General features: G+C 37.7%; 1 protein-coding gene across 8 annotated transcripts in view; it reads right to left on the bottom strand.

The window, feature by feature from the left end:
- Positions 1–27,502, bottom strand: part of chd2 (chromodomain helicase DNA binding protein 2) — a 113,521-nt gene that overhangs the window by 74,678 nt on the left and 11,341 nt on the right. For 7 of the 8 annotated variants that reach the window (XM_053623227.1, XM_053623222.1, XM_053623226.1 and 4 more), the window contains one exon: positions 64–295. In XM_053623227.1, the coding sequence (XP_053479202.1) occupies positions 64–295 (232 nt within the window). Of the gene's footprint in view, positions 1–63; positions 296–15,619; positions 15,738–27,502 lie in introns of those variants that run through there. The other variant, XM_053623223.1, reaches the window with a different exon arrangement.

Here is a 27,502-nt window from a genome sequence, read left to right as displayed (position 1 = left end):
CTAAGCAACATTTATCTCAAAAGAGACTGAGTTTCAGTCAGAAAGCTTGATGTGTCACCTTACCTTTTTCACATCAGCCAGGTCTCTCTTTTTGTCCCGTTTCTCTTTGATCTCTGCAATGGTCTGGCGTGACTTCGACCCAGCCGATTCGCTCCCAGATTCAGAGCAGCTCTCAGACTCGGATGTGCTGTTGGACTCGGAATGCTGGGAGTGTGCATGCTCACTGCCCTGCTCACTCTCAGACTGGCTGCCCGACTCCGAACCTGAACGATTCGACTCCTCTGATGCAGAGTTGCTATATCAAAAAAGGCCACAGTCAGGATTCAGCATGACAGAAAACAACTCACATGGTCACTGCACAAAAAACACAGGTACATGCTGTACAAACTGATCAGTGTTAATACTCAAAGCAATTTATGAACACACATACAGTTTAATTGTAACATTAGGTAAACGTGTGATGTATCATTCAGTAACATACAATGTCATTCATCCCCAGATTGAGTGCAGCTAATATGGCATCACCCAATACATAAGGGATACAGGGTTTGTTCAGATGCTTCATAATGAAATTCCAGGACTGTCAAGGACTTTTCAAGCACTGTAATTTGTTTTGTTTTCAAGGACTATACAAGAGATGTCATTCAAACATATTCTTTATTTCTTCTTTTAAAATTCCAAAATAAATAATAAGAACAATAATAATAATTCTTATTAGTTATATTTATTATTATTATTATTATTACTACTACTACTGATGATAATAAATACATTTTTATATGCCGCCTTTTGCAGCCAAACTGGACTAAATTTGCATTTCCCAGGCTTTGCTTTATCTTAATCATAATTTCAATATACATGGTGTTCCAAAAGTCTCCATACATAGGGGAAATTAATTTTTTTTTTGGCAAAATGTCTTCCAAAATGTTTCATACTTTGTTTTCCCAGATAGCATCAAAGAATGCCTTTGACAGAAGAGGAATGTATTGAAATCATTCTCATGGCTGGATCAGGAAGCTCTCAGAAGGTTGTGATGGATTTTAACAGGGAACATGGCAAGCACATCACACATGACACTGTTGCCAAACTGGGAACCAAAGTTGGAATACGACTCCATGTGTGTTTACAAAGAAATGGCAATCTTGTAAAGTATGTTTTGTAATGTTACATTTTGCTAAAAACAAAAAAAAATTGTCAATCTCCGCTATGTATGCAGACCTTGGGACAACCTGTACTGCAGGTGAGTGGCAGGAGCACTGTTACCCACAACTTTAAATGGAAAATCGCTAAACGTCGCTAGGTGATGAATATGCTAATTAGTGCATGGCATCATTGCATCATATTTGCATTCTGACTACTGTCAGCTCTTTACATCTGTTTGTTTCTCTCCTACTTTCTGTGCTCATAATGTATTTTAATACAGCTGAATGCCCAATAAAGCTGTTCTAATTTACATATTTTTCTCTTTCTGCTGTCAGGCAACGGAGCAAGTATGAAATAGTGACTGAAACGTGGTCCATTAAAACTACGTTAACCAGCATTCACTTCCATGGCATTTCCAATCTGCTGCTCTGCACTTCTAAAATCCTGACTTTTTTTTGTAACTGCAACATTGTCTGACAAAATCACCATACACATAATTTAAAGACAACAGCTGTGCTGTGATTTTGACTATATTTACATGTAAAACGATCACTCAGAGAGAAAGTTAGCAATGACAGAATGTCTTTCTTATTTTTTCTTTTACACTGAATGTGCTGCTCCTCTCTGCCACTCACTGAACAAAGTAGACGCAGACAAAAGTGTGCCTGCAGCAGTAAAGCAAGACCATCACACTCACAGGGCAGTACTGGCGACTGTCTTCTATGGAAAGTAGCTAAGATTTGCCCAAAAATTTGCTAGATTTGTCACTAGGTGCTTTTTGTAAGAAAAAAAAAAAAAAATCACTAAAAGGGTCTGAAAAGTGAACCGGAGCTGTCTGGCAAAATGAGTGCGTGAGTAGTGAGAGGAGAGGGAGGGGTTGCAGCAGGGTGTCATATTTTAAGTGAAAAGATTGTATTCGTGTTCTATCGAAAATAAACATTTTAAAGTTATTTAGCACTTTCGTAGTTACTGACTTTTTATGATTCAAGCACTTTTTAAGCACCACTAGAGAAAACCTATTTTCAAGGTTTTCCAGTACTTAAATTTCAAAAAGCCAAATTCAAGCACCTTGTACGAACCCTGGGGATATTAAATCATAACACCAGAATACAAGAACATTTTACAATACAAAAGTTAATACACAGGTTATCTGCAGGTATCAGCGCTTCAAATTTAATACTTTTTAATACTATACTCAAGACATTTCCAAAAAATTTTAAGACCTGTATGTCACTTCAATCATGCTACACGATACATCAGCTATAATGGATTGTTTTCATGCATATACATCCATTTCTGGGTTTAAGTAAACTATAGCAGGGTAAACGTCTACAGAGGTATATGGGAGACCATAGCAAATATCCTTTTTGTATTACCATTTGCTCCAACAGTGAAAGAAAAAAAGATCCAGTATTTCCTTGCCATGACTTTCCAAGAGAGGGAAAAAAAATATCGAGAGATTGATTACGGCAGTCAGAAGAGAAAAAGATATCAAATTTACCATCACTCCCTCAGCAGCTGTATTAGAAACCCCCTCACAGCAGTGTTTACAAGTTTTTTTGTAATTTAATGCCAGGGTAATGTAACAAGTAGCGCTGTAAATGTACATAAATATATATATATTTTAAAACCTTTGCCATTTTATAATATTACTATTGCACTGAATAATACTTATTATTATTATTATTAATAATTAATTTTTATTTGTCGTACAAATAGTAATATATTTATGGCTTAATTCACTTTTATGTCTTAAACCTTGTGGCTTTTATTTTGGTGGAAAACCGCAAGAAGACCTCCTTTTAGTTGGAAACAGTTGTTTTAAAATTCACTTCTCATTACCAATCAAGTGAAATGCTGTAAACCTCTGCCCACAACAATGTTTGAGATTACGCTAACGTAAAACCAAAGTGAATCTGGCATGTGTTGTGTCTAAATGCAACAATATAAATAAATATATCGTACAATATATGGACATAACTTCAATCATTTTTGCTGACTTCAATATTGGCCGTTATGTTTACATACATGTTTGTTTACATAAGAAGGAATGTCACCATGTCATGTTCAGCGAGTTGAGACGGATGCAAATGCAGTTTAAGCCTTTTATTTGACAGCCAGGCAGACAAATCCATATCGTTAATCAAAATCAGTAAACAGAACACAGGCACAGATCAGGTGATCAGTGAACAGCAAAAACAGGGATAATCCAAAATACAAAAATGAGAAAATGGAACTACATGAATAAATTGGAGAATAACACCATGCATCTTGGCGCAAGGGGAAGATACCAGACGCACCAACATTTTAGCCATTCGTGCTACTTCAATCCTCTCATGTGCTCTAGGGCGGTCAAATTAACATTTGAACTTAGAATATTCCTTCAATTTAAGGTAAATATGCATATTCAAATGCAAAAACTGAATGTGAATTTTAGATGTGTAGCAAGCATTAGCTCCAATTTTAATGAAAATATACTGTTGAAGAAATGACACAAGATATTAACAAAGCACTAACAATGATTTTGAAGAAGAAAAATCTAAAAAATAGTTCTAGTGTTACAAATAATCCAGTCACAGTCAATAATGTCATGAATTGAACCACTTAAGCTGGGTGAGCTGAAGCTGAACAGTGAATGAACACCGGTAAACTGAAGCTTTAGCAGCAGGTTAATTAACTGACCAATGCGCATCCTATACACATACGAGATTAATCAGACATACTGTATACACAATATAAATGCAATATTGCAACTTGCTTCTACACAAAATGACACAAGTATCCAAGTGAACTTGAACGCAAGTAAGGCACTAGGTAGAATGTTAAGTCACTTTGTGAATACGCTTTTCCCCTAACAAGGCACTAAAACACAGACAATGAAGAAGTAAAGCATAAAAATTTCACAATAGCGTACTCATTGTAATGTTCTTGTTTCAGGATATCAGGTTTTCACAAGGGCAGTTTTCACATGTTTTTGTTGATCCATGTTTAAGTTAATATATAAAAAGTGTGAATATTTGGTTTAATTTTGCATTCTCATCAACTCAAATGCCATTGACTAATATTTTCATCAGAAGACAAAAACTATGCTATTATCATTACATCACTGGCATAAAATGGTCTTAAAATAACTAATATCATTTATCACAAATATTTCTGGGACAATACATTGTCCAATAAAATTAGTTATCATGACAGGCCTAGCTAAAGCAATTTTTATTTTTTCTTAAAGATAAATGGAAATGATTATTGTGACATGGGACAAAAATTTGCTGTCATGATGTTTCTGAGCTGTCTGGTCCACTCTGGTTAACAGTTTGTTCTGTAGTTTATGTGCTGCTTATGATACTGCAGAATGAGCACAGTTACATTTACATCTACCTTATTGGACTTGTTATCCAAAGCAACATATAACTGAGACAGAAAAGACCTCAACAGTTGAGTGTTAGTAACCTTGCTCAAGAGCCCAAAAGGGGCAGCTAGAACTCGCGACCTACTGATCAATAGCCCAATGCCTTAACTACTGAGCAACCACTTCACAATTTCAAATTTGGTGATCGGTGATTCATGAGCACTGCTGCTTCATCAGGCAGTCATATGCCCTGTTTATACTAGTGCGTTTTCATTTTAAAACCGCGTTTTAAAATTAAAATGATCCTAGTCCACACTGGCATTTCCGCTGTGATTCAAAAACGATCTCAGTAAACACTAGACGACCGAAAACGAATGTCACATGACCATTCATGCACACTGGGCATGGGCATGCAAGTGTAAACAGGAAGTTGGTTGCTAGTCACCGGCAGGCACAACAAACCGGCGTTCCATGTAGGGCTTACGCCGCTTGAAATGAGATTTGTTGCCGATTGCTCTAATCATAGCTTGCCTCTTTGTAAGCAGCTGCAGTATTATAAAATATAGAATTTAATTGCACAATGGCTTCTAAGAATGACACCACCACCAGCAAAGCTTGCGGTTCAGTCTCCATGTTGTTGTGTATACGATCAAGGTAACGCAATGGTCATATGGTAGGGGTTTGACAAATCAGGGAAGGATATGCAATGATCCAGAAGACCCAATAAGGGGGTGAATGTGGGCAGCTTCGCCTTCGTTTTCAAAAGTCTTCGTTTTGGTCCGTTTACACTGAAACGCGTTTCCAAAAGTCTGTTTTCGAGGGGCGAAAACGGCGGAGTAGTGTAGATGACAGGCGTAACCGTAGCAAAGGTTATGCGTTTTAAAAACAAAAACGCTCTAGTGTATACAGGGCCAACTCTTGTTGAGAGATTTTGCTCTTTCATCTGCTACTCAGAAAATGTGAGTCATATTGATGTGCATGAAAAAGTTATTTTATTCTCATAGTATTTTTCTAATACTGAGCAATAACAAATAATTGGTCCATGTCTCAAACTGTATACTACTGTAATAAAGAGTGTCATTTCATGACTGTCCTTATTATTTAGGTACTTATTAGCATACATTGTATGGTTCTCAATATGCACATTCACAGCTGAACAGTTAATGCATGCACTGTAGGAGGAGCAGATCACAACCCATGTTTCAAAGTATTCTTCTGTAAGTATCCTCCAAAAGCCTGCTTCTACCAGAAATGGCGAAATTCCAAAATCGTCCACCCTGTATACAATTAATTAATATATGACTTCTAACTCATCAAGATGTAAGAAACATAAAATCATCTTCCATGTTGACTGTCATTTCACAGGGTAAATCAGGGAAAAACTATACAACTTAACAAGACTATTGCATTACATCATTACATGCTGCAATGCTGTAATATTTCATGCTGGAGTATTTAAGTCAAAATGTACCACTTTTTTTTATATATACAGTCGTGAAAAAATAAGTACAGCCCATGGAAATTGTTTGCTTGTCCAAATATGTCAAAAAAGCCAACATTTGATCCTCTTTGAAACAGTGCCTATTAATAAATTTGATGTACTATGACATGACGCATAAAATTGACCTTTTGTAGCAATTTTCACAATTTAAATAAAGGAAAAAAAACAGATCAGTCATATGGAAAAAGTAAGTATATCCCTACATTTATATCTTCAAATCCATAAAATTAGAATCAGGTGTTCAAGATTGGGTGTCGGTGATTAGAACCTGCTTAGAGTGTGCATGTGGAACCTGTCTTATTTATATCCCTCTCATATCTGGTGTCTGGTGTTCCCTTTGCTATTGAGGTGTGTGGTGTCATCATGCCAAGATCTGAAAAGTTCTGTAAGGCCTTCAGAATAAAGGTTGTGGATGCCTAGGAGTCTGGCAAGGGATTTAAAAAGATCTCCAAATTATTTTAAATACATCATTCCACTGCAAGGAAAATAATCTATGGTGCAGATTTCAAACAACTGCCAATTTGTCCACGACTGGCCGTCCCTGCAAATTCAGCCCAAGAGCCTACCATCTGATGCAAAAAAGTCTCCAAGAACCCCAACATTTCATCACAGGATCTGCTAGTAACTCTTGCAGCTGTTGGTGTCAAAATACATGCTTCTACAATCAAGAGAAATTGCACAAATTTGACCTGCTTTGGAGGCGTGCCAGGAAAAAGCCTTTGCAAGAGTCCAGTTTGCCACTGAGCATATAGGCAAAGACCAGGCCTTTTGGAATAATGTGCTCTGTACAGACAAATCAAAGATAGAGTTGTTTGGCCACAGTAACAGCAGACTGGTCTGTGCCAAACATAAGACAGCTTTTCAGAAGAAGCACCTCAATCCAACTGTGAAGCACGGTGGTGGAAATGTTATGGTTTGGGGTTGCTTTGCTGACTCTGGGACTGGACAGCTTGCATTCACTGATTCAACTATGAATTCTGCATCAAATCAAAGAGTGCTTGAAGATAATGTGAGGCCATCTGAATGTTGAAAAGAAAAGTTGATGTAGAACTGAAAGCAGACCTTTCAACAGGACAATGGTCGTAAGCACACTGGCAAATGGCAGTGGTGGCTTAGCGGTTAAGGCTTTGGGTTACTGATCGGAAGGTCGGGGGTTCAAGCCCCAGCACTGCCAAGCTTAACCCTCTCTGCTCCAGGGGTGCCATATCATGGCTGACTCTGCGCTCTGACCCCAGCTTCCTGACAGGCTGGGGTATACGAAGAAAACAATTTCACTGTGCTCTACTGCATATGTGACCAATAAAAACTCATTATCAAATCCACCAAGTTTTTTACTCAAAAAGTAGAAATGGAGGGTTATAGAATGGCCTAGTCAAAGCCTGGATTTGAATCACACTGAAATGTTATGGGGGATTGAAAACGGGCAGTACATGCAAGAAAACCCTTAAACATCTTGCAACTTAAAGAATATTGCATGGATGAGTGGTCAAAGATTCCAACAAGCCTAGTGGACAATTACACAAAATGCCTACAAGAAGTTATTTCTGCTAAAGGGGGCAATACTAGCTTCTAAGGGTGTATTTACTTTTCCCACAAACAAATGTCACATCTATTGATATATCTGTTGAAGAAATTATTGAAAAAGCTAGTTTTCCTTGTGGTTTTGTTCAAGTATAGCAACTTTATTAATAGGCACTGATTCAAAAATGATCAAATTTTTGCTTGTCCAAATGTGTCAGCTATGTCAAAAAAGCCAACAATTTTCATGGGGTGTACTTATTTGTTCACATAGTTGTGTATATACACACACAGTACTGTGCAAAGGTTTTAGGCACCCTATTTTTTTTAGTACAAACTAAAAAAGATTTTTTATTTTATGACTTCTACATTATCAAGTCAGTACAAAAAAAAAACATTTTAGATTCCCAAACATTCATTTTCTAGCACAAATCTCATTGGTCATCCAGTTTTTAACGCGGTTCAAAAAAAATACGGACCCGGGGACGTTAAAAAAATTGTATGCTTTGATGCCACACATTTTACGCAAGGGTGTGAACACTCCCATTGACAGCCACTGATTTAGACATGGGACATTCAACGGACCGTTTAACGCGCTGAAAAAACGTCCCAGTGTGAACAGGCCTTAAGGTTTTAGATTTTTTTTTTGTTTTTAGTGATGTTTCTATGATAATATTTCAATACATTATAAACTGAAATATGAAATAGACAGAAAACATCAGTTGCATTGCTGACGAAGCAATCGTCCCCAGGGGGCGTGACCACATCTGACATTCATCCAATTGCTGTGAAGTAAGTATTGAAGCCGGTCATCAAAGGGCTATCAGCTTTCACTCACAAACTGGGCACACGTGAGGTCAAGCTATAGAAATCCTTTTTGGCCCACTTAATTTTTTTATTCAGTAATGTTTCTCTTTGTTACATTGTTTGATACAAAAGACAAATATAAATAAATATATATGGGCTGAGTGTACATGTTTCTTATTCATTTAGATAAACATCAAAATGGTAGGCCTTTTGGTGTCTAGAACAACTTGTCAATCTGGAACTTGAAGTCCCAGAGGACCTTGGCTCTTCTGTTCTCAACCAGGCTGGCCTTTTCTAGCCACTGGTAGGATTTCAAAATGTTAGCCACGTCCTCTATCTGCCAATGATACAGCCCATGCAGCGGCTTGGTCAAGATTGATGTGGAAGAAGTCGAGTGGCCTGAACCCTGACCTCACTAATGCTCTTGTGGCTCAATGAGCACAGCTACACTCCCAAATCATGCTGGAAGCCTTCTCAGAACAGCAGAGGCTATTATAAGCCATATGCCTATGGTTATGGAATGGGCACATATGGGTGTGATGGTCAGACCCACATGCACACCCATATGCATTTGTTGAACATTGTAATCCAGATTTAGTCCCCCTTTGCTGTTATAATAACCGCCACTCTTCTGGGAAGACTTTCCACTAGATTTTGTAATGTGGCTGTGGTGATCTGTGCCTATTCGGTCACAAAAGTATTAATGAAGTCATGCACTGAAGTTGAGCAAGTTGCTAAACTGACTTGCTCAAGCAGGTTTCTCCTTTATAATAGCAAGGAGGATCTGGCCAAGTCTATCCACTTAAGGCCACCCAGGTGCCTGTTCAGTCCCTTCTTATTTCAAGACAGGACTACTGGCTTAGCACTTTGTTATTTTTAAAAAAAAGTCATTGGCATGTGTTTTTATACTGTACTAACCTCCTCAACATGGTTTTTAGACTGAAGGTATTCTTAGTCCCTGACCCAGTGAACCAGTATGAGTATGTGTTTACTGACAGAAACTTCAAAGCACTTCTCTAAGTTGCTATGGATAAGGGCATCTTCCAAATGCCATGAATGTAAATGTTTCACAAGTTTGGCTGCAGGAATGCTGGTCAGAGAGATCATGTAAATTAAACCTCTGTGATCTAGTACATTGTGTTTAACCAGAATATTCTTCAGTGCATTGATTGATTTAATATTATTGATATTGATTTAATCTGTATCACATGGAGAAAAATGTACTGATTTCAACAGTATCATACAAGTTCAAGAAATTATATTCATAGAATATAGTTTATATTTATTTACATGAGTTTCACATTGGTGTATGAATAGTGCAATTTGTATGATTAATGGTTCAAAAAAATGGTTGGTTGGCATGTTAGACACATTTGAAACAGAACTCTGACAAGCAAATATAAAAGGCTAATACTTGCAAGTCTATATAAAATCTCTAACAAGTAAATAGAAAAGGCCTATGCTTGGAAGTCAAACAAAACTGAGCTAACAGAATAATTGTTTCATAAATAAGCTACATAAAAGCCTCTAAAATAGTATTGTCACATTGCAATAAAAAGCTCTGTATACAGCTGGATGTATACAAAATGAATGCTGAGATTTTATACTTCTAATACTTTAACTAAAAGGTAATTGTTTGAAATCAGCTAATTAAGCTAACTAATATTCTATTCAGATATTAAAGTTTTCTTAAATATGGGAGTCAGATCATTTGTTAAATATTGTATATTTAAGTAATAAAATTAATACACACATTTAACATTTGACTCACCTATTTCTGTCCTTGGTTTCAGGAGTGCAGTGTTTAAGTATTACAATTTTACACTAGGTCCTAAAAATCTAATTGGTCAATTTCATATTATATATATTGAAGAGGTCTGACTGGTCCCGTCGGTCAGTTTTTTAAGTTTACCTCGGTCATAGCCAGGGCCATTTATAACACACCTCAGGTGGATACAGACACTGCAGACGGATGCTGGACGGACCAATGGGTGGCCACTTTGCCCAGACTGCCCTTAACATGGGGCTCGCAACTGGGAACATGGATGAGTACAAGGCTGTGTCCTACAACATATGTAGGGCAGTGGAGCAGGCAAAGAGGTGCCACAGGAGGTAACTAGAATCACAGTTCCAACAGGGTGGTTCTAGGGGCCTGTGGCAGGAACTGAGAATGATAATGGACTACGAAACAACATTCAGCAGAATGGTGAATGCGGATGCGTCTCTGTGGACAAACTGAACATTTTTTATGCTCACTTTGAGGCTGCAGCTAACAGCACTGATAATGCTAGCAGTACTAACAGCACTAGCAGTGCTCACAGTGCTAATGGCAGCATGCATGTGGAGTGTATCAGAGCAAGAAATCCATTTATCATCTTGCAGCACCATGTGAGGGAGGCTTTCAGGAGAGTGAACACCAGAAAGGCATTTCAGGTTGAGTTCTTAGAGCCTGCACTGTCCAGCTAGCACCGGAGTTTGCGGACATATTCAACCTCTCCCTGCCACAGTCAGTAATTCCCACATGCTTTAAATGGCCAATTATCTTCCCAAAGCATAACACATCATCTACCAAACATAGTGGAGACAGTGTTATGGCATGGATAAGTATGGCTGACAACGGAACTTGGTCACTGGTGTTCATTGATAATCTGACTGCTAACAGAAGTAGCAGGATGAATTCTGACGTGTATAGAACTATACTTTCTGCTCACATTCACGTAAATGTGGCAAAACTGATTGGACAGTGCTGCACAGTACAGATGGATCATGACCTAAAACATACCGCAATGGCAACCCAAGTGCTTTTTAAGGCAAAGCAATGTAGCTTGTGGGCAAGGAATGTTCTTATATGGCCAAGTCAGTCACTTGACCTCAACCCAACTGAGCATGCTTTTCACTTATTGAAGACAAAACCAAAGGCAGAAAGACCCACAAACAAGCAGCAGCTGAAGGCAGCTGGAGTAAAGGCCTGGCAAAGCATCTCATGGGAGGAAACTCAGCATTTGGTGATGTCCATGTGTTCCAGACTTCAGGCAGTCATTGACTGCAAAGGATTTGCATCCAAGTATTAAAAATAATCCTTATATTTGTAATTATGTTAGTTTGTCCAATTATGTTTGAGCCTAGGATAAGCAGTATAGAAGATGGATGGATGGATGTTTGAGCCTGTGAACATGAAGGGACTAATTAAATGGCTGTAATTCCTAAACGGTTAATGCAACATTTTGTTAAACCCCTTGAATTAAAGCTAAAAGTCTACACTTCAATCACATATTGATTGATTCATTTCAAATCCACTATGGTGGTGTACAGAGGCAAAATTAGAAAATTGTGTCACTGTCCATGGACCCGACTAGATTTTGGATTGCAAAATACAAACATCACATGGATGATATTTCAGATTGTTGCCTATTGCATTGGTGTATGCTGGTGGTGTACATTAAAATGCAAATTTCTAAATACCATAGTGCAGGAGTCTCCAACCTTTTTTTGAGTGAGATCTCCCTGAAGGGATAAAATAGTCTAGAGGGCTACTTGTTTGATATACTCAAAAATATATACAATTTGTTATAAATATAAACTCACTGGTGCTTTTTAAACTTTAAATTAACAACATTATGTCAAAGGGATAACGAAATATCTTTAAATCCTGGCATAAAAAATTATTTCTCACAAGCAGTTTTAATATTTTTAAACAATCACTCCTGGAAAACATTCCAAGAAAATGTATTGAAATATGTACATTTATAATTTTTTCTTTCACACTGCACTAAACACATTTCCCTAAATAATTTAATTCAATTTAATTTCAAGAGTCATTTGTCACAGTTGGAACAATAACTCTTCGACAATAAATCTTTGCAATGACTTTACAATGACTGTGTTTTGTTCTGTCCAAATCAGCCTACTTTATTAGGGGAAAAAAATAAAATACATTGGTCATCTAATAGCTTTCTAATGGGAAGCTTGGCATTCCATAATGTCCACAAGTGCCCTATAATCAGGAGTACAACCTGACACTGCAACTCCAAGTGTGCATCAGTAAGGCATGTTCTATGATTTTCATAATAACATTCATATTTGAAAATGCAGATTCACACAGGTAAGTTGAACCAAAAAGACAAACTACTTTCATGGCTACTGTGTAAATGTTTATGTATTTCTCTGGGTCAAAAATATTCCAAAAGTCTGTGGCCTCCTGATGGGCTTTGAGGTTAATGTCACTTTGCATAGTGAGAATCTCCATCTCAACCTCACTAGAATCCAGGTTCAACGAATCACTTAGTTTCTCAGAAATGTACAATATGTCCACTGGCATGAAAGGATTTGCAATGAATGACATGCATTGTTGCAGCGTATCAAAGTCATTGAATCTGTCCTCAAATTCTTGTCCAAGCTTTGTCAAGCATTCAGAGTACTTATTTAATACTCTGTCAAAGACGTCAGATGCAGATGCACTGTTGCTTAGCACTGACTGCATGGATGGAAAGTGATGCAATTTTTTTCCTCTGTAAATACGTGGAGAAAAAGCTGATCTTGGGGTTGAATGCATTTACAGCACTGATCATGTCACTGATTGTCTTACCTTTTCCTTGCAGTTCACAGTTCAAATTATTCAATTTATCAGTGATGTCAGTTAGGAAAGCAAGGTCCAATAGCCACTCAGTGTCCTCAAGCATGGAGGTGTCCTCCCCTCTGGATTCCATGAACACCTTGATATCACTCAAAAGTGCAGAAAAACGCTGCAAAATCCTTCCTCTTTCAGCATGAAGCAACAGATCACCATATTCAGCTGAGAACTCCTCAACAAGTACCTTGAATGACCTGTGCTGTTTCCCATTTGACTGGATGCTGTTCAATTTTTTTTAAATACAGGGGTCATTACGTGATCAAATCCCATCACTTTAGCACACATTGCCTGCTGGTGTATAATGCAGTGATAATGTAGAAACTTTGGGAAGTCCGGGCTCCCTCTGCATAGCGCAACGAATCCAGTGTGCCTGCCAGTCATCGCAGGGGCTCCATCAGTTGTCACCGATGCCAGCTTTTCTAATGGCACGTGTTTGTCAATGAAGTACTTATTAACGGCATCATAAATATCAACACCCCTCATTGTTGTCTTAAGAGGCAGTAATGTCAGAAATTCCTCTTTCACTGAAAAAATCACTGAAAACCATTCTGACGAAATGCTAAAATCTACCGACTCATCACACTGGATGGAAAACCATTTGCACGAACCATAAGTCTTTCTCCAGTTGCTTCGTTACGTTCGCTGTTACAGCCGTGACTCGTCTTGCCTTTGCCACGAGTTGAACATCGACGAGCGCAGACATGATTCCATCTCCATTCTTGTGATCTTTAAACAGTGTCCGCGATCACAGTCATTGCTCCATTGACAATTTCACCATCCGAGAACGATTTTTTGTGTTTTGTCAAAAAAATGAGCACCCTAAATGAAGCTTCGGTGGCAGACTGTGACTTCTTAGCACGTCTGGTAAAAAATTATTGATGCTTGCTTAATATTGCTTTCAACTCGTTAACTTTTGCTTTTCTAAGTGATGTACCTTGTGGATATCTGCTATTGAAGGTCTTATGGATTGTGGTGAAATGTCTCCGCGCTGTGCCTCTTGGATACCGCAATGCAAACCCCACAGATGAGGCATACACTTTTGCCTTTGACATTTGTGAAGAGAAAGTCCCCCACTCCTCGTTAAAGTAATGTCTTTTTCTTTTTTGCAGGACCTGGTGCACCATCATCCATAATTAATCCTTTGTTGTTTTTTTGTTATAGTTGATTTCACCTTGTTTGTCAGCTCGCTACCGCCTCAACTCTCAGAATAGCCTACGAGAAACGTACTGAAAGGAAATTCTCTTATATCATGTACTCTCTTATATTATGAACTGCTATCAAATACCTATGATGAATGTATTCATTTAATTACCTTGTATTCATTTAATTACCTCTTTAAATAAACTGATCATCTGCCATCTTTCTTATAGCTGGCACATGTATTTTCTGTCTCTTGAAAAGACTTATTTTCATAGTGTGCTGTGTGTTTTGTTTTGTCTATCTGGCTGGTACCTGCACCAGTAGAAACCGTCCACGATCTGCTGTTATCAATGTGTACAATGTGTATAAATACTCCTGTTTTGAATGAATAAACCAGAAGTCTCTGTGAACATTCATATGTGTCAATGTGTGTGTTCATTCGGACTCTCCAGGCCTGAACTCTGCGGTAAACCACACTTTCTAGCTCATAGCAGCACAGAACTAAAAGTTAATAGAAGTAATGGTAGAACAGGCTGAAAGCGCTGACAGAGGTCTGAAAGACATAATCTGAGATTTGGAGATTCCTGAGATACATGGAAACACGTACACTACATACCTTAACAATAAGATTCATAAACTTATACATATAAAAACATTTAAATGATGATTTTATGTTTTAATGTTACATGAAATGTTACCACTTTTTCATTTTTTGTAAGTATAAATTTAAAAAACCCTGAAATTAACAATTAAAATTGAGCCCATTTATAGAACGTGCTCACAGACTACATGCGGGCTACCAGGTGCCCGCGGGCATCATGTTGGAGACCCCTGCCATAGTGTATAGAAGCCAATCAATCAAAAATCCATTAAAAACAATTTTTTAAAAATCATTAAAAACAATTAAATGTGATATGCAATTTGTTTGTTTATGTTTCTTATATTAATTTGACCAGTAATCTTTAAAAAAAATAATAATAATAATAATAATGTTATCCATTATTTTGTGCATTGTACACCTATTTACATTAATGCACTGTGAATTTTTCACAGGAATTTTAGGCCCTTAAAATGGAGTCACTTGCCAGAAAGGTTTGCGTATCCCTGGCTCAAAGACTCAACAGTACCTCTCTGAAATGTCTAGGATTTATTTTACTTCACTTCTTTTAACCGAGTGCTAATTCGAATTCCAGATGAACAGCACTGCTTGTTTCAAGGAAAAACTAAATACTGCATTATGGTTCTTCAGAAGCACTTCTTACATTTTGCTATACTACTATTGATATATACTATTTCTTAAGTATACTAAATTAGGGTGCAACGATACACTCTGGTCACGATTCAGTTCACAATGCTAGCTTCACAACTCAATTCATTTCAATTCCCAAAAAATTTTGAACAAAATTTTAATGGACACCTTTTTAATTTATGAATCATAAATAATGCAAAAATGTTTGTTACATTTTGAAAAATAAACCAAGATCTAAAGCAAAATTAACTTAGAATGTAACAAACAAAGCTTGCATACAGTGTCCTACTTCCTCTGCTGTAAACAGTCCTGGTCCGGTTGTATCGTGAGAACGTCCACTCTCGCATCAAAACAACACGCATATGTTGTGGTTCTCTCGTGAACGTGCATCAGAGATCTATGCAGAAGTGAAGATATTTTGTGAATAAAGACTTAATTGTACAACCCCAATTCCAAAATATTTGGGACACTGCATGGGCTCAGAAACACCTCCAGAACTCACTGTCTGTGAACACCAATCATTACATAGCAGTGAAGATTTCATGAAATTTTTCATTGATAAGGTTGAAAATATTAGACGTGAAACACAGGGCATTAAATTAAAACCGGACAGTACTGTAACAAACCCATTACATGACAATGTAGCAATATCAGATCAATGTTTAGAGTGTTTTGCTCCGCTTAGAGAGACCGAACTAGCTACATTAATCTCTTCAGCCAATTCATCAACTTGCATACTAGATCCCGTACCTACATGTTTGTTTAAACAGATTTGTCCAGGAGTAATTGAACCACTTTTAAATATAATCAATTCTTCCCTAAGCACTGGCTATGTACCTAAATCACTTAAATTAGCAGTTATTAAACCCTTGATTATAAAACCTGACCTTGACCCATCTCAACTGTCCAGCTATAGACCAATATCAAATCTCCCCTTCATCTCTAAGATTTTAGAAAAGGTTGTAGCAAAGCAGTTATGCTCGTACTTAGATAGGAATAACATTCATGAAATGTATCAGTCAGGATTTAGACCTCATCATAGCACAGAGACAGCGTTAGTTAAAGTAATAAATGACCTTCTACTGACCTGTGATCAGGGTTGTGTCTCGCTGCTTGTGTTACTCGACCTTAATGCAGGTTTTGATACTATAGATCACACTATTCTCCTTGATAGATTAGAAAATAATGTTGACATTAAGGGAACAGTCCTCTCCTGGCTCAGGTCTTATCTGACCGATCGTTATCAGTTCGTAGATGTAAATGGTAATTTCTCCATGCGTACTGAGGTTACTTTTGGAGTTCCACAGGGTTCTGTTTTAGGCCCACTGCTCTTTACTTCATATATGCTACCCCTAGGACAAATTATTCGTAAACATGGAATTAGCTTCCACTGTTATGCTAATGATACACAGTTGTATGTTTCAGCGAAGCCAGAGGACAGACAGAAGCTTAGTAAAATTGAGGATTGTGTAAAGGACATTAGACGTTGGATGTTAACTAACTTCCTTCTACTTAATTCTGATAAAACAGAAATATTTTTATTAGGCCCACGTGTAGCTAGAAGTAATCTTTCTGATCACATGGTTACTCTGGATGGTCTTTCTGTTTCATCATGTACAGCAGTTAAAGACCTTGGAGTGATTATTGACTCCAGCCTATCATTTGATGCTCATGTACATAATATTACTAGGATAGCTTTCTTTCATCTCAGAAATATTTCTAAAATAAGAAACATATTGTCACTACATGATGCGGAAATACTAGTTCATGCATTCGTCACCTCTAGATTAGATTACTGTAATGCCTTACTGTCTGGATGTTCCAGTAGGAATATAAATAAGCTCCAGTTAGTCCAGAATGCAGCTGCTAGAGTCCTAACTAGAACTAGAAGATACGACCATATCACACCAATATTATCAATACTGCATTGGCTCCCAGTAAAATCTCACATTAACTATAAAATACTTTTATTAACCTATAAAGCACTAAACGGTCTCGCGCCACAATATCTAAGCGACCTTCTGGTTTTATATGATCCGCCACGCCTACTTAGATCAAAAGATGCAGGCTATTTGACGGTACCTTGAATAGTGAAGGGTACAGCAGGGGGAAGAGCCTTCGCTTATAGAGCCCCACAGTTATGGAACAGTCTTCCTATTAGTGTTCGGGACTCAGACACAGTCTCAGTGTTTAAGTCTAGGCTTAAAAGGTATTTGTTTACTCAAGCCTACCCTGACTAGATTCTATTTTACTACTTCGCAGTCATAAAAATCTTTTTTCTCCCTCTCTCCTTTTGCTGAGCCCCACACGAATTTATGGAGATACTAGAGATCCAGATCCTTTCTGCCTCTGGATGGAGCTCAAATCTTCTCTAATTCCAGACTGCTGGGACTACGGCTGCTCCTAAGGCCATACAGACTTCATATAAATCCATAATGAACTTTTTCACACTATCTGTTGTTACCCAGATGAAGATGGGTTCCCTTCTGAGTTGGGTTCCTCTCAAGGTTTCTTCCTCTTAAAACATCTTAGGGAGTTTTTCCTTGCCACCGTCACCACTCAGTGGCTTGCTCAGTTGGGATAAATTCACACCTTTAATATCTGTATACCATGTTGATATCTGTAAAGCTGCTTTGAGACAATGTCTATTGTAAAAAGCGCTATACAAATAAAATTGAATTGAACACAGTTCGCCGTGCAATCCAGAAATGCAGGTAAAAGCTCTATCATGCAAAAAAGAAGCCATATGTGAAAATGTTCCAGAAACGCCGCAGTCTTCACTAGGCCAAAGCTCATTTAAAATGGACTGAGGCAAATGTACCGCGGAAAACTGTTCTGTGGTCAGACGAACTCTTTTTGGAAACCATGGACGCCGTGTCCTCCAGACTAAAGAGGAGAGGGATCAGCGCTCAGTTGAAAAGCCTGCATCTCTGATGTTATGGGGGTGCTTTCGTGCCTATGGAATGGACAGCTTGCACATCTGGAAAGACACCATCAATGCTGAAAGGTATATACAGGTTTTAGAGCAACATATACCTTCATCCAGACGACGACAACGTCTTGATGAAGGCTTTGCATATTTCAGCAAGACAATGCTAAAGAGTCCGGGTGCTGAACTGGCCTGCCTACAGTCCAGACCTTCCACAAATTGAATTTGATGCATCATGAAACAAAAAATAAGACAAAGAAGATCCAGGACTGTTAAGCAGCTAGAATCCTGTATCAGACACGAATAGGGCAACATTCCTCTCCCAAAACTCCAGCAATTGGTATGCTCAGTTCCCAGATGTATACAGACTGTTGTTAAAAGAAGAGGGGATGCTATACAGTGGTAAACATGGCCCTGTCCCAACTGTTTTAAGACATATTGCTGCCATCAAATTCAATATTACCTTTTTTATTCTGAAAATCGTACATTTCCTCAGTTTAAACATTTGATATGTTTTCTGTACTATTGTGAATAACATGGTTTTATGAGATTTGCATATCATTGCATTCTGGTTTTATTTACATTTACACAGTGTCCCAACTTTTCTGGAATTAGGGTTGCAGTTTTTTGTGCACACAAAGCATTTGTATCGCTTCATAAATTTGGAATTAAACTACTGGAGTCACATGGACTACTTTTACAATGCCTTTATGAAATTTTTGGGGCTTGAAAGTTTAGGTTACCTGGACTGTCAGTGGAGATACAGGTTTCATTAAAAATGTCTTCATTTGTGTTCCGAAGATGAACAAACGTCTTATGGGTTTGGAACGACATGAGGATGACCAATTGATTACAATTTTCAGTTTTGGGTGAACTATCCCTTCAAGAAACACAAGTGTAGATGATTCTCTGTTACAGTGTATCAAAGAACGCAATCATGTTACCAGCATGCTCTCTATATATTTTAACCCCATGAGTTACACAGATTGGGACCTTTGGTGATCAAAAAGTTCAACTGCATTAGATGCATATGCGGAAGCAGGGGCGTGCTCAAGCACTTGTTAGTGAATGGAGGGCGGAGCCAGAAGAGGTGCAGAATGCACAACTGGGAGGAATATTATTAATGAATGTTCTGAGTTGCAGCGAGACGACGAAAGGGGAGAGGCGAGCGCAGAGAGAGAGAGACAGAGAGAGGGAGCAACTAGCACGGACCTGTGTGTGTGTGCACGCATCCATGTGTGAAGGTATAGTAATAAAATAAGCTGTGAAAGAGATAAAGTGAAAAGGGAGAAAGCGTCTTTTTGAGTTGTCCCAAGTCTGCCTCCTCATTTCTGCCGATAGCATAAAGTTGGGAAGGACGCCGACATGAAATCCTCACCGCTGGATGACCTCATCACACCCCTCACCAACCTCCACCAGACCCAGCATCAGGCCCTCCTCCTGCTACGGTCATGACCAGGAGCAGAGGATAAAGGACCTGCTCGATGCCCCACCTGCTATTCCAGCTGCGGTCCCAGCAGCCACCGTGGCTCTGCCCCACATTGCCCTCGTCGAGATGGGACCGCAGGATGACCCGGAAGCTTTCCTGGAGCTGTATTAGCACTCCGCTGCAGCATGGGGCTGCAGAGGGTCAGTGGGCTGCCCGCCTGTTGCCGCTCCAGTCTGGCGAAGCCCAAATCGCAGCCCAGCAGTTACCAGTTGCCAATATGCTGGACTACCTGAACCTGAAATGGGCAATTCTACAAAGCCACAGTCCAGAGCAGCACCATCAGCACTTTCGTACTCGGCCGCCCGTTCGCATTCGCCCAGAAGCTCCAGGACACATGCTGGAGGTGGCTGCAGGCTGAGGAACACGGCACCGAGGATGTGATCGATCTCGGGGTGCTTGAGCAGTTTGTCGCCCACCTCGCCTGTCCTCAGATACGCCACCAATTGATCCTCTGTCAACTGGACCGGCTTGTTGAGCAACGCTGGATGGTGGCACTGGACCCATTCTGCTGTCCCATCCAGCGTCGCTCGACAAGGCGGTCCAGTTGGCAGAGGATCACTTGGCGGCTTATCTGAGGGCAGGCAAGCTACTCCCTTCTTCCCCTCTCTCACTCTCGCACCTCACCCCAATCCCCCGTCCCCTCCCCGTAACTGATCCACGGAGACGGGCACCTGTAACCCCTAGACCAGCTCCCTGCTTTCCCTCCCCCTTCCTCTCCCCGTGTCTGTCTTAGCAGGTCATCATTAACTTTCGGGGCAAAAAAAATATTTGCCGGGGTTTCGAGCGTTAGCAAAAAATATGTTTATGAATTAGTGAAAAATGGTGTGGAATGGGGGTATATACCTGTGGTTAAATGTTAAAGATTGGCATACATTAATAAAAATTAACTACTGCTTTTGAATGACATGATTTATCAAAACACCCACAGGAAACCTATTTGACACATCTGAGTTCAGTTAGAAGTCTTCAAGAAAGATCATTTTAAAAATGGTAGTGCCCCGGTAACAATTAATGGTGTGGATTTTTGCTGATAACTGCTAGTTCCAGCAATCAGAGCCAATTAATTGGCAAAACCGATCACTCGGTCGAGCTCTAGTGCTCATATGCATATTTCAGACTTCTCAGTATTGCAAAGGGCACTAACGAAACTACAAAGTATATATGATACAGCCCTAAAAAACCAATAATATTCATTATACAAGTATTCACAGCTGTTTGTTAGCTTGGGATGATCAACGATAGTATCGGGAACCTGCAAAAGATCCTAACTATCGTGATGGCCATCAAGTCTGAGGATTTAAACATCTGTGGAAACACATGGTGTCTGCAGCGTTAAGACAGACAAAAAATAAAGTGAGTTGTATCGCATAATATGGGTTTTATAATATTATGGATGTGTCTAGACATTATCTTTAATCGCAGCAATTAAAAGTAGGCCTAGTTTCTTTTTTATCAGTCAAAAATAGTAGGTTTTGCTGTAGTTTTGAGTGTGAATGAATTGATTTAACACAAATCTGTTAAGACAGTGGGCCATTCTGTTTATTTATTCTGTTAACACCTTCACTTGAATAAAATTATGTCATGGCAACCAAAGATAAATCTGCTAGATCATTATAATAATTCTCCTAATAGAGTTAAAATAAACCTCAGGTAAAGCAATTTGTGATTTGACAGTTTTTTCTTAAACAATATTTTATCCTAACTTCAGGTGTTCTAACGTTTACTTCATAGCCTAAATGTTTAAATTGACAGGCCTGCAAAAGTTAATACTTAAGCACAACAAACCTTGTCATCCCTGTCTGCTCATGTAATTACGGCACTTTTCCTTATATGTAGGCTAATGTTAAAATGTTGTTGAAAAGTAGGGCAACGCTTTTTGTGCATGTTCCATCTGTATTGATTTGACAGCTCAAAAGGTATGACTTAATTTCACATATTTCACACTTGTAAAACACAACAGCATAAACATCTATAATTTTATCTGTCTATTTTCTAGCTACATTTTGTGATTTTGTGTGATGTGTTCAGCTGCTGGATTTGTGGATATGTTCTGTTAGGCACGAATCAGTGAATTCTGTGACAGCCCCCTCGTTGTGTTCATGTTAAGCCTATATCGTTCCCAAAATATGTCTTTTTTTTAATCTATTGTACCTTTGGCAAGGTTACTGTCGTTAGCGAAAACTATCACAAAAACTAAAACCATTTGTGAAAATACATTTTCATTAACTGAAAAAAAAATGAAAATGTGAGTTTCCACATAAATGAAAACAAAACTGCAACTATAACGTTCATCTGCAATACGAACGAAAACTAAATAGAATTTCCGTGAATAAAACTAACACCACACCACATATATTCTAACTAGTTAGCTAATTCATTGCAATTTAGCCATAACTGTCAATATAACGACTTAGACTTTTGTTATGTTAGCTAAAAAAAAATGTTTAATAGTTCCAACAATAGTTCCAAAGGTTGTTGATAATGGATGTTGCGTTCAAACTGTGCACTACAGTGGCATGTTAAAATCTCACAATAAACGATGTGTATAAGCTTTAATCCGTTACAATATGCATTCAATTGGACTGTTGTTATGCCCTGTGTAATTTGTTTTAACGAAACAATCATCTGATCATAAATGCTTATGGATGATAAATAGATAGATAAGACAGATGGATGAATGGGTAGATAGATAAGCAGAGGAAAATTATGTAATAACACTGCAGATATAACAAAGCAGATTTTCAACGCATTGGCTGCTTTCTGCAGTCATTAAAAGTTCCTTAAGTACTGCTGGCATTTGAGTTTTCTTTTGAAACCCATGCGCACCCTGTTTTACCCTATCCCATCCACTGTTCAATTTCTGGCCTCACCACTGTTGTGAATGTGTTTCTCTCAAAACATCAGCATAGATTAACTTTAAAATGAAATTTTTACTGTTTGTTTATCATCGTCTTGTTTATCAGGATATCTTCACTATATATGAAGTATCTTTGCTGCTGTTCACCATAGAACACATGCAAAATTAATTTACATAATTTTATTTAAATATCATAATGAGCTTAGTTACAGCTAAGAACTTGCACAAAGAACTTGCACCAACGTTTATTTACAGTCCCAACCCGAGTTTTACAGCATTCCTGACCTTGTTACTGTACATGACATGTTTTAAGTATGTCTGCCCACACCCCCTTCTTTCCCCCCTCAAAGCCACAGATGATAGTATTGTCAATCGGCAGTAATTAGGGGGCACAATAGGACAATGGCATGTTTGCACACACTCTCACAAGCAGAGCAGAGTGTAGGGAAGGTCAATTTATTGTAGCACTAAACTATATAGATATTTACTAATTATTATTAAAACAATTCCTTGAAAAGTCATCACCAAAATCAGTGATTCCAAAATAGCAAATATCAATATTGAGAGATTTACAAAAAAAAAACATTCTGAAGCCCCAATCACTATTATTGTTACTGGCACACTGAACGTAAAAGTATTACATACTTTTTTAAAATGTCCAAAACCTAACAGTTATAATGATTAATATTTGTATTCTAATGCTAAATAGTTTGAGTATTGTTAATTATTTTAGTTTTATAGGTAAAAATATTTGGTACAGTTTGGGTGCCCACAGCAAGCACTGCAGCTGCTAACAAACCAGCCAAGACAGTCAGACTGTCCATATATGGTGTATGACATCACAGGGGGGAGCCTTAACCCCTCTCAATCATGAGTGGCTGCCTTGTTGCTAGCTGGGAAAAGACCAATCAAAATTCAGCAAAATGAACTTCAGCCCTAGAGAGCACTTCCTAGATTCTCTTCCTGTAGTTCCATGCACCTTTTTATGTAATGCTGTGCAACTCACATGAGCTATGCAGCACAAAGCAAGAGCCATTTTGTGGTGCTCAAGTGGGCTTTCAGCCATTTAATGATACCATATATATTGCAAGAAAGGTATTGCCTTTTCTTCTTTGAACAACACTCATACTACACATAAGACAAATTAAATTATATTTAAAAATGGCAGAACTAGATTCAGTTTAACTTTAAATGTAGAGACATTTTCAAAGAAAATGGCTGCCAAGAGCTTACAACAGCTCACCATGCTGAAGGTCAAGTACATATCCAATTGCTCTCCTCTTAGTCAAGACATCAGCAACTGTACAGTGACATGTTCTGTTTTGTAGCTACAATGCAATACTTTTTTTTATATATATAACTTTCAATGCAACCTACAATATGCACAGCACACACATGTGCGTGTATATATACACACACATATATATACACACACACGGTGGTGCTTGAAAGTTTGCGAACTCTTTAGAATTTTCTATATTTCTGTTTACATATTACCTAAAACATCAGATTTTCACACAAGTCCTAAAAGTACATAAAAAGAACTCAACAAATGAGACAAAATTATTATACTTGGTAGTTTATTTATTGAGGAAAATTATCCCATATTACACATCTGTGAGTGGCAAAAGTATGTGAACCTTTGCTTTCAGTATCTGATGTGACCCCTTTGTGCAGCAATAACTACAACTAAACATTTCCAGTAACTGTTGATCAGTCCTGCACATCAGCTTGGAGGAATTTTAGCCCATTATTCAGTACAGAATAGCTTTAAATCTGGGATGTTGGTGGGTTCCCTCACATAAACTGCTCGCTTCAGGTTCTTCCACAACAGTTCTATTGGATTAAGGTCAGGATTTTGGCTTGGCCATTCCAAAACATTAACCATTCTTTGGTAGAACGACTTGTGTGCTTATGGCCGTTGTCTTGCTGCAGGAACTGCTTTCTCGAGATTCGGTTCATGGACAGATGTCCTGACATTTTCATTTCAAATTCGCTGGTATAATTCAGAATTCATTGTTCCATAGATGATGGCAAATCGTCCAGGCCCAGATGCAGCAAAACAGGCCCAAACCATGATACTACCACCACCATGTTTCACAGATGGGATAAGGTTCTTATGCTGGAATGCAGTGTTTTCCTTTCTCCAAACAGAACACTTCTCATTTAAACCAAAAAGTGTATTTTTCGTCTCATCTATCCATAAAACATTTTGCTAATAGCCTTTCTGCTTGTCCACCTGATCTTTAACAGACTGCAGAAGGGCAGCAATGCTCTTTTTGGAGAGCAGTGGTTTTCTCCTTGCAACTCTGCCATGCACACCATTGTTGTTCAGTGTTCACCTGATGGTGGACAAACATTAGCCAATGTGAGAGAGGCCTTTAGTTCCTTAGAAGTAATCCTAGGTTACTTTGTGACCTCACTGGCTATTACATATTTTGCTCTTGCAGTGATCTTTGTTAGTCGACCACTCCCGGAGAGGGTAACAATGGACTTGAAAAATCTGCCTGACTGTGGTTTGGTGGAGTCCAAACTCTTTCAAGATGGTTTTGTAAACTGTTCCAGCCTGATTAGCATCAACAACTTCTTTGTAAGTGCCATGATACACTTCCACAAACATGTGTTGTGAAGATCAGACTTTGGTACATCTCTGTTCTTTAAATTAAACAGGATGTTCACTCACACCTGACTGTCATTCCACTGAAAACACCTGACTCTAATTTTACCTTCAAATTAACTGCTAATCTTAGAGATTCACAGACTTTTGCCACCCACAGACATGCAATACTGGATCATTTTCCGCAATAAATAAGTTACCAAGTCTAGTATTTATGCCTCATTTATTTAATCGGGTTATCTTTATCTACTTTTAAGATTTGTGTGAAAATCTGATGTTTTAGGTCATATTTATTCATATATATAGAAAATTCTAGAGTTCACAAACTTTCAAGCACCACTGTGTGTTTGTGTATATATATATTTAAATATATCTATTGTATTTTATATAATGTGTATATATTTTATATATATATATATACACACACACACACACACACACACACAGCATGAGCCACACCATCAAGCATTTTCCAACCAGATATAAAATAAAATTTTAACTGACACCAGACTAAGAATTTTGTATCTTAATAACTAAGACTAAAACTTAAACAACCTAATACTTTTAACTAATAAAATGTAATTTCAGTTCAAGTAAGAATTTAATGGACCTGCTGGCACCCTGATAAAAGAAAAAGCACATGCTCCCAAGGTGTATATACAGTTATTATTTAATTATAATAATCACTAATTATGTAAAATCTAGATTAAATGTTGGTTAGCAAACTATGTATCCCAGACATAATTCAGAAGAAAACCTGTATCGTTTGATTATATAAACGCCACTCAACAGGGTAAAGTGCTTTGGTTATTCTAGTTTAGAATATTTAACTTTTCAGTAGACACTCCAGTCGTACACACATGTAGAAGACGAGTCTACATGAACTTGAGCATGGACTGCATATTATACTGTAACACAGATGACTGAAATCATGAAAAAAGCATCAACCATGTTTAACAATGTTTAGCCAAGATCACTCCTGACACCTTCACAAAACACTGTTTTAATCTACAAGTACTATTTAAAATTGAATTCCATTACCTGAACATTTATTACAGGTGCAGTATAAAAGATTACATTTACTTATCCATTAAGCAGTTTTCATCCCTCTGTTTAGCATTTTTGTGCACTTATGCAAGTCATTAGCAGAATTCATAATATTCATTCTAGTTTTCATTATTACCTATATTGAGGTACTTATATTAAGGACAGAGGGGGTTTTGAAGCTATGTCAACTGCAGAATCTGAAAGCTGCATTAATTAAAAACGGCTGAGGTGTAGCGCCACAGTGGTAATGTTTCTGGATATTGTATCTGGACACAAACTGCACATAGCAATAGACAGACTACAGTCAGTAAATGTATGTGCACCCACACATTGTTACACATTAAGTGTAATTCAGTAGTAACTGTAAATAATGCAGAATTAATTATGGCAGAGTTCATTAATAATTAACATTTCTTTCAGGATTTAAAAAAATAAATAAATAAAAAATCTGTTTTTGGATTACTCCACAGCGCATTACTCAGCATATGCACAGATGGGGAAAAAGGTTTATAAAAAAATTTTAAAAAATAAAAAACCATCATGAAGATAGAATAAGGATAAACTCCTTTACTAGTATCAGACATTTAAAATAAAAAACCTTTATTGACTAAATATACACAGCTTGATCCCTAGTTGTTGCATATTCTGCAAGCAATTGTGGACTATTACTAATAAAAATTAGTTATTGAAGATGAGAGAATAACTACCAAATACCCATCAATACTGTGCAAAAATTTTAAATGCATACATGAGACTAGGACAGAAGGTAGGAAGTTGGGAAGATACACTGAAAACTTTTTAAAAGTATAAAACGTTTTATAAAACCACCAAATTTTTACTTTAAAAGACATACTAAGTATTTCAAATTATGCTTAAGATCACTGTATTCCACATAAGATACAAAAATATTAGCTGCATTATTATATTGCATAAATATGTACATTATACCTTGTTAACAAATGCATGTTTTGGTCAGTTTTGTTCCAAGGTATGTTCAATCAAAAACAGCTACAGACTTAAGACGTAGCAAAACTGTGTACAATGTCTCTAAGATCATTCTGCTATCAAACAAATCTCAATCTAAATCAATGTTTTGAGAACAAAAACTGTTTAAATAACAAAAATGGTGCAATGCAGTGCAAAGCAATCAGACAAGGTCATAGCACAAAAGTAATTGAAAATGAGAAACCTTGTGATTTCACTGAATGAAAAATGTAGATATT

This window comes from Ictalurus furcatus, chromosome 4 (assembly GCF_023375685.1).
Source record: "Ictalurus furcatus strain D&B chromosome 4, Billie_1.0, whole genome shotgun sequence".
NCBI lineage: Eukaryota > Metazoa > Chordata > Actinopteri > Siluriformes > Ictaluridae > Ictalurus > Ictalurus furcatus.
This window is presented reverse-complemented; position numbering and strand designations above follow the sequence as displayed.